At 42.1% G+C, this 7500-nt stretch overlaps 1 protein-coding gene across 6 annotated transcripts in view; it reads right to left on the bottom strand.

Moving 5' to 3' along the window:
* The window catches only part of Mtf2 (metal response element binding transcription factor 2), a 53679-nt gene extending 49074 nt beyond the window's left edge, over positions 1-4605 (bottom strand). For 5 of the 6 annotated variants that reach the window (XM_034509280.2, XM_034509279.2, XM_076937779.1 and 2 more), the window contains exon 1: positions 4334-4605. Coding sequence is in view for 2 of the 6 variants with exons in the window: in XM_034509277.2 (XP_034365168.1) it covers positions 4334-4338 (5 nt within the window). In the remaining 4 variants the exon portion in view is untranslated. Of the gene's footprint in view, positions 1-1405; positions 1606-4333 lie in introns of all 6 variants that reach the window. The other variant, XM_076937778.1, reaches the window with a different exon arrangement.
* Positions 4606-7500: the final 2895 nt, after the last annotated feature.

A 7500-nucleotide genomic window follows, 5' to 3' on the forward strand; every position in this document is an offset into this window, starting at 1 on the left:
GAGGCAAAGGCAGGCAGGCCTCTGAGCTCAAGGCCACCCTAATCTACACAGTGAGTTCCACAGCAGCTAGGACTACAAAGTAAGACCCTGTTTCAGAAGGAAAGAGAGACAGACAGACAGATCAACAATGGCAGAGCAAAGCCCAGGAATCCTGAACCCTATACAAAAAAACTACAGGCAATTAAGGAATGCTAATTAGTGGGAAAAATAGTCTTACCCAGGGAAGAGCACAGTAGTTGGTTATCCAATACCAAATGATCATCCCTTAAAACATACATAAGTAACATTATACAGACTAAGAATGTTCATGTACTTAAGAGTATGTATATACATATGTAACAATAAAAAAGAGGCCACAAATTTGAAAGAAAGCAGGGAGATGTCTATGGAGAGGGTTTGAACAAAGGAAAGGGGAGGGGAGAATAATGTAATTATAATCCCAATAAATCAAGTATATTTTTAATTCCATAAAAACTAGCCACTAAAAATTAAGTAGTAGTATTAACTGGCACACTACCTGCGATTCTAGCACTAAAATCAGGAGTTCATGGCCAGGCTAGGCTACATGAAACTCTGTCCTAAAAACACCAACAAAGTATACTGACTATATTTCTAGTCACACTTTGTTTCTTTTCATTGTAAATAATTTTTCCATACTCCATATTCTGATTATAATTTCCCCTATCCCCAACTAGTCCTAGATCACCCCCACTACCAAACTCCACACCCTTTCTCTCTCTCATGAGATTACAGGCATTATATCAAAGAAAAAAAAAGATAAAAACAAACCAGAAAAGGACAAACTGTTTGCCCAGAATCCTTAATATATCCTATTAACACTTCATATTAAGTTGCCAAAGATAACTTAAAATTTTTCTCTTTCCACAAGTAACCACTGCTTCTAAAGCTCACAATGTTTCTGCATCAATCTGGGATTGCTGGGCGTTGTTCATGTCATCTTAGAAGCTCACATCAAGGCAGAGCTTTCTGGATCACATTCTTTGACTACAAAAGTGGCATACAATAAAAGGATATGTGCATAAAGCTTCTCTAAGGTCTTCTAGACCTAAAAACATCTCAGTCCTCACTGCAACTCACAGTACAGTGGCAGGAACCTGTAGTTCTAGCTAGGAAAGGAAGAAAGTTTCAGCACAGGAGTGCCAGGTGAGGCTGAGCAATAAATACTAACTGACTCATTCAGTTCCTACACATAGAACCCTTCCCCACGACGCCTGGTGCTGTTCATTTACTACACTCAGCGCTATGATGAAAAATCTTACTGAGCCAATCCTTCTTCCTTTGTTCTTCATGACTTGAAATTCTATTAATATATGCATTCAGTATTTTTCTCATTGCTGTGTAAAAAAATTGACAAAAACATAAGAAAGTGTCTATTTTGGCTCACAGTTTCAGAGTACAGTCCATCATGGAGGGGGAGGCATAGTAGAAGAAGCAGGAGACAGCTAGTGCACTGATATCTGCAGTCAGGAAGATCAATGTTCATGCTCAGCTTGCTTCCTCCATTTGATTCAATCCAGGACCCCAGCCCATGGGTATGGTGCCTCACATAGTCAGGGTGGGTCTTCCCTCCTCAGTTAAACCTTTCTGAAAACAATCATAGGTATATCCAGAGGTATATTTCCATGGTGATTCTGAATCTTATCAAATTGACAATGAAGATCAACCATCACTTTATGTCTAAGTATAAGGCCTACTTCTATGATTGTATTATGATTATATTATATTATGATTATATTATTTAGCCCTTGGTAACCATTTTTACTTTTTTTTTCAGCAGGGTCTTATGTGTCTCAGGCTAGCTGTGAACACCTATAGAGCTAAGAATAGCCTTGAACTTTGGACCCTCCTGCCCCTATCTGCTCACAAGAAATGAATTCTTGGACTGTAGAGATGGCTCAGAGCACTGGCTGTCCTTCCAGAGGATCTGAGTTCAATTCCCAGGGCCTCCGATTCCCAGCATTAACATAGCAACTTAGAGCCATTTCTAACTCCAGTTCCAAAGGGATAAGCCACTTTCTTCTGGCCTCTGTGGGCACTGTTCCCACTGGTGCACACATACACGTGCAGGCAAAACTCCATACACAAAGAAATAAGTCAGAAAGAAAGAAAGAAAGAAAGAAAGAAAGAAAGAAAGAAACAAACAAACAAACATTCATTACAGCAGGTTAAATTTCAGAACCACTATAAAAAGGTGAAAAATATCCTTTAAGGGGACTAAAGGATAGCCTTAAATGTCTCAGCCATTAAAAACTCATATTGCTCTTGGAGAAGAACTGAGTTTGGTCTCCAGCACCTATATCAGGCAGCTCACAACCACCTATGACTCCAGTCTGAGGGGATCTCATGCCTCTGGCCTCCATGGACACTAGCACATTCTCTCCCACCCCCCCCAAAAAAACCCCACATATGTTTTTTTTTTTAATTTAATGTCTTAGACATTTTCCCCCAAATTCAGGGTGTATCCATTTGACAGAATGTCTTTGTCTTCTCTAATCTCAGCTGTGTTGTTTTTCTGACATTTAGTTCTGGACTCAGCTTATCTCAATAGCATACTCCATTCATACTCCATTCTGATTCATTAGAACCCATGAATCTATTTTGTACTTTAACCATTACTATCATCAAATGTCAATTGTATAGCTTGAAGGTGTTAAATGGAGTTTGCATGTGTGTGTATTCGTTCTATCATTCCTCATCACTCAAAATTAAACTGCATACTCTACATGAGCACTGAACATGTCTATTGTTCAACAACGGTATTTCTAGTATTTAAGAATTCATTTAACACAGAAAGTCACCAATATGTACTTTTTGAACAAATAAGGGAAAAAACTTCTTCACAAGACACATTTAAGTATAGTTGTACACCCAATGATAGTTGTTGGTGCAAACTCTAGTATCAGCAGAGCATGGTAGTGCACACCTTTGATCTCCATCAGCGTTCAGTGTTCAGACACAGACAGACTTCTGTCTGTTCAAGGCCAGTCTGGAACACAAAGTGAGTTCCAGGCTGGCCAGAGTTATATAGGGAGACCCTGCTTCAAAACTAAAAAAAGAGGGGGGGAAAAGAAGGGCTTCATTTAAAGCATTGACCAGCATCCTAAAAAGAATTACATTTTACCCACAGTTACCTTTAAGTTTACTCCCTCCCAAAAAAGAAATTACCAAAAGAAAAATTAAAACATAGAGGCTGAAAAGTCTGCAGACAACTGCAGAGAAGTTAATATGAAGATTACAAGGAATCTATTTGAAGGAGAAAATTACTTACTGCTAGAGAAAATGGAGTCAAATCAACCACTACTTACATATTTCTAGCTCTACTCTGATCTCATGAGGTACTTTTCTATGTCAATTACAGGCTTGTCTGGGTTTTCAAATTCTAATTACTGTTACATAATATCTCCAACCAAAGTTAACTGTTTTATTTAAAGAATCAAACAGCATTCCATACCCCTTTTCCTATTGTTCACAATTCCTCGTATCACTTAATAAATCCATCTCTGCCAAAGAAAAATTCTAACCACCAAGGACAGCAGATTGTAAATCACAGATAAGAGTTCTGGCAGTACGGAAATTCGTTAAGAAATCCTGGAAATTTTAGTTAAATCCCTTAAAGCCATAAGTAACTATGTTATAATGATGAATACAAATATCAGAGCAAGAAATTTTAATTGAACACAAAAAAAAAATGCCTCCAAATAAAAGGTATCTATCTCTTCCCAGTATCAATTCACCTATCACTTCTTCCCTTTTAAGCTTCCAGGGCTTGCTTTCCAGGGGTATTTTCCTCATCCTCCCACTCAATCCAGCCCGTCCACTAGACTCCCCGACCACAATTCCACACAATTCCAGCACCGTCTGGTTCCAAACTGCTACTTCCCTTAGCACCCCTTAAAGTGCCAGGCAGCCCCTCTACCAGGCTCCCCACATTCTGACGGCTCCTCCCCTCGGTTCCCCACCCTCTCATCACAGGTTCATCCTGCCCCTCCAACCGTCTCCCGCCCCCAGGTTCCTTCCTGCCCTCCAAACACAGCTTCCCTGTCTTAACGTTTTGTCTAATTCCACCAACTGACTCCACTCCCCGAATGCCCTGCTCGTTCCTCCAGTCCCTATTTTTACCAGCATTTAACAGACTATTCCTCTAGATCCATTCTTTCAACATATGTTTTTGCATTGAATGCAAAAACACCCCCACACAGGACTTGCCCAAAGCGGATCCTCCATCTTTCCCCTTTCTTTTGCTTCCTTTCTTTCGTCCCTCTTCATCCCAACCTCCTCCCAAAGAGTCGGTCCCCAAGCCAAGGTCTCTCACCTCATTCGGTCACTTAAGTGGTGCCAACCGCTTCATACAGGAAAATAGAAGCAATCACGTTCCCGTGGGCGCTTCCCCGCGACTCCGGGCACTCACTGGGTACCCGCCCCAGCGGGAACCCTGCGCACTCGCACACACACACCGAATTCCTTGGGGACGAGGGTCGGGGAGGAGAATGTGCGTCCTCACACCGGCCTCAAACACAGACCACTTCGCTACAGCCCTTCGCCATTTTGGTTTCCCGCGGACTACCGGTGCATTCTGGGAGCGCGGAGCTACTCCGGGGCCGAATGGCAGCTCTCCAGAGCCGCAGAGGGGCGGGGCCTACGCAGCCAGCGCGGAGGAACACCGCGCCCTACGTCCCTGACCAGCGCTGAACAAAGAGGGACTCTTTAACGTCGCGGTGGGACTAAGTCCTTCTGCTGCCGGTGCAGACACAATAGTGAGTGAGCGCTGAGCTTCCAGTCGCAGAAGCTTACTGTACTACGTTTTTTAAGAGAGGTCGTGTCCAACCTTTCGTGCGAGTCTTTTTGAATGCCCTCAGAAATGGGATATTGTTCAGTACATCTTCCTGGGGTACATTTCCTTTAGAAAGGAAATTATTAACTGAAAAAGTACTTCTTTTACCTTCATCTCCAGGCCTGCTATTAGAATTAGTATAATTAGCGGGGAGGAGAGCCTGAATGGCAAATTTCATTCAGTGATTACTCTCCAAATCCAAACTTGTCTGGAAGATTTTCAAAAATCAAACTTGTGGGAGATTTTCACACTTTTTTTCCCCTCTGACAATGAACGGGAATTTTTTTTCCCTGTTTACCTGCTTCACGACCTTTCCTAATTGTAGTGAAATCTGAGCATACTCTCCTGCAAAGCAGTTGATTGAAGGAACACACAACTTTCATACTATTGCAGGCTCTTAAATGAGGCCCAGCTGATAAATAGAATAGATGCTTATCTCTGATTTATATTTAAATGCAACCTAGCACCTGTAGAAACACCTGTGATACCTTTATATTTTGTGAAAATATTTTCAGAGTCATATATCTTTTTCATAGATTATGTCACAGAGACGGTACTGTATTCTCTCTCTCTCTCTCTCTCTCTCTCTCTCTCTCTCTCTCTCAAGAAGTATCTCTTATGGTCTAAATTTCAAGAGTTCCCTTTACCTATCCTCTGAAAAATCTGGCAAATAAGCATATTCATATTACACTATACATTTTTTTTTCTTTTTTGAAGACAGAATCTATCATTATGTAGCTCTGACTGTCGTGGAATTCATTGTGTAGACCAAGCTGGCCTCAAACTCAGAGAACTCTTCCTGTGTCTACCTCCTCAGTACTGGGATTGAAGGCCTGAACCACCATGCCTAGCTTTGTATTATACAATATTTTATTCAGTACATTTTAATCAGTCTCTGCCTGTCTCTGTCTCTGTCTCTCTCACACACACATATATACACACCGTCTTACTTAACTAAAGCTGACCCTGAGCTCCTAGCCTTCCTGCTGTGATTGCTGTTATTGTAGGTATGAACCATCACACCCAACTTAAATATTTTAAAATATGTTCACTATTTCTTTTCACTCTCAAACATTGTTTCTTGTTTCTTCTAAATACACAATGAAACTTTTACACCTTTGAAGTTGGCCTGTAACTTTGACCTAGAAAATGAGAGAATTACTATAACAACCTAGAATTTTAAACACATCTTTGTAGGTTTTCTTTTTTGTTTTGTTTTTGTTTTTGTTTTTCGAGACAGGGTTTCTCTGTGTAGCCCTGGCTGTCCTGGAACTCACTCTGTAGACCAGGCTAGCCTTGAACTCAGAAATCCACCTGCCTCTGCCTCCCAAGTGCTGGGATTAAAGGCGTGTGCCACCACTGCCCGGCTTCTTTGTAGGTTTTCAAAACCTGCTTTTAAAAAGGGTTCTTAAATGCTGTAACCTCCCTTCTAGCCCACCACCTCCCAGAGGTAGTGGAAAGGCAAGGTCAATAGAGCAAAGAAGGATGTAGACCTGTTTGGAAATAGTTCCAATCCAATCGGTGTTGTCAGAGTATCAGCAGTTTTATTCACACTCATCAGCAGTGGTAGCTCAAGCCACTCGCAAATGCCATTCAGGAATCAGCAACAGCAGGATTCAAAAACGCCATTCACAAATCAGCAGTGGCAGCTTGATCCAGAAGAAACTTCCAGGCTCTGGCAATCAGCCTAAGCCTGTGGAAGTGGCAAGAAGCCACTAGAACACCACCAGAAGTTTCTCTATGAAGTCATGACAAAAGATGATAAGCATGATAAGGTGCACCAATACCACATGGCCGTCAACTGTTGGGCTCTATTTATAGTCCTTTCCAAACATCAGGTGTTTTCTCAAGTGTCCAGTCTAGCAAAACATTACATGCCCTTTCTCTAGGTGGCATCCAGAAAAACACCATTTGCATCTTCCCAGCAAACCATCGTCCCACATGTCTGCTTCAGCAAAAACATCCTCCCACATGTCTGCTTCAGCAAAACCACCCTCTCATAAGATGGTTTCCAGAAAAACATCATGTGACACAACTGAGTCTCCAAAAGAAACCAGAAATTTCCTCTTCACACCTTCCTATTCCTGCAGTGCAAATCATGGAAATTTGTGTTGACCTTTCCTTTCCTTTCCTTTCCTTTCCTTTCCTTTCCTTTCCTTTTTCCTTTCCTTTCCTTTCCTTTCCTTTCCTTTCCTTTCCTTTCCTTTTTCCTTTCCTTTCCTTTCCTTTCCTTTTTCCTTTCCTTTCCTTTCCTTTCCTTTCCTTACCTTACCTTACCTTACCTTACCTTACCTTACCTTACCTTACCTTCCGTACCCATTTCCTTACCTTTCTCGACGTGGCAGATTCCTGCAACAATCAACAGATCCTTCCTCCGATAACGTCCCTCACTGGATCTCTCGTTCTTGCTGCCTCTCGTTGAGCGCCAAAAAATTTTGAGAACCACACTAGCCCCACGTTCGGGCAGCCAAAATATGTCTCGGCCCGAGCAAAATGTTGAGGCCCGGGCTGCCCCACGTTTGGGGCAGCCACTGTATCCCGGTCCAAGCTGCGGCTCCGGTCCGAGGGTCGGGGTTCAGCAAGAGAGAGAGAGTGAGGACAGACTCGAAGAATGGAGACCAGACAGAATGTGTTTCAATCCCGCTTAT

This window comes from Arvicanthis niloticus, chromosome 7, assembly GCF_011762505.2.
Source record: "Arvicanthis niloticus isolate mArvNil1 chromosome 7, mArvNil1.pat.X, whole genome shotgun sequence".
Classification (NCBI taxonomy): domain Eukaryota; kingdom Metazoa; phylum Chordata; class Mammalia; order Rodentia; family Muridae; genus Arvicanthis; species Arvicanthis niloticus.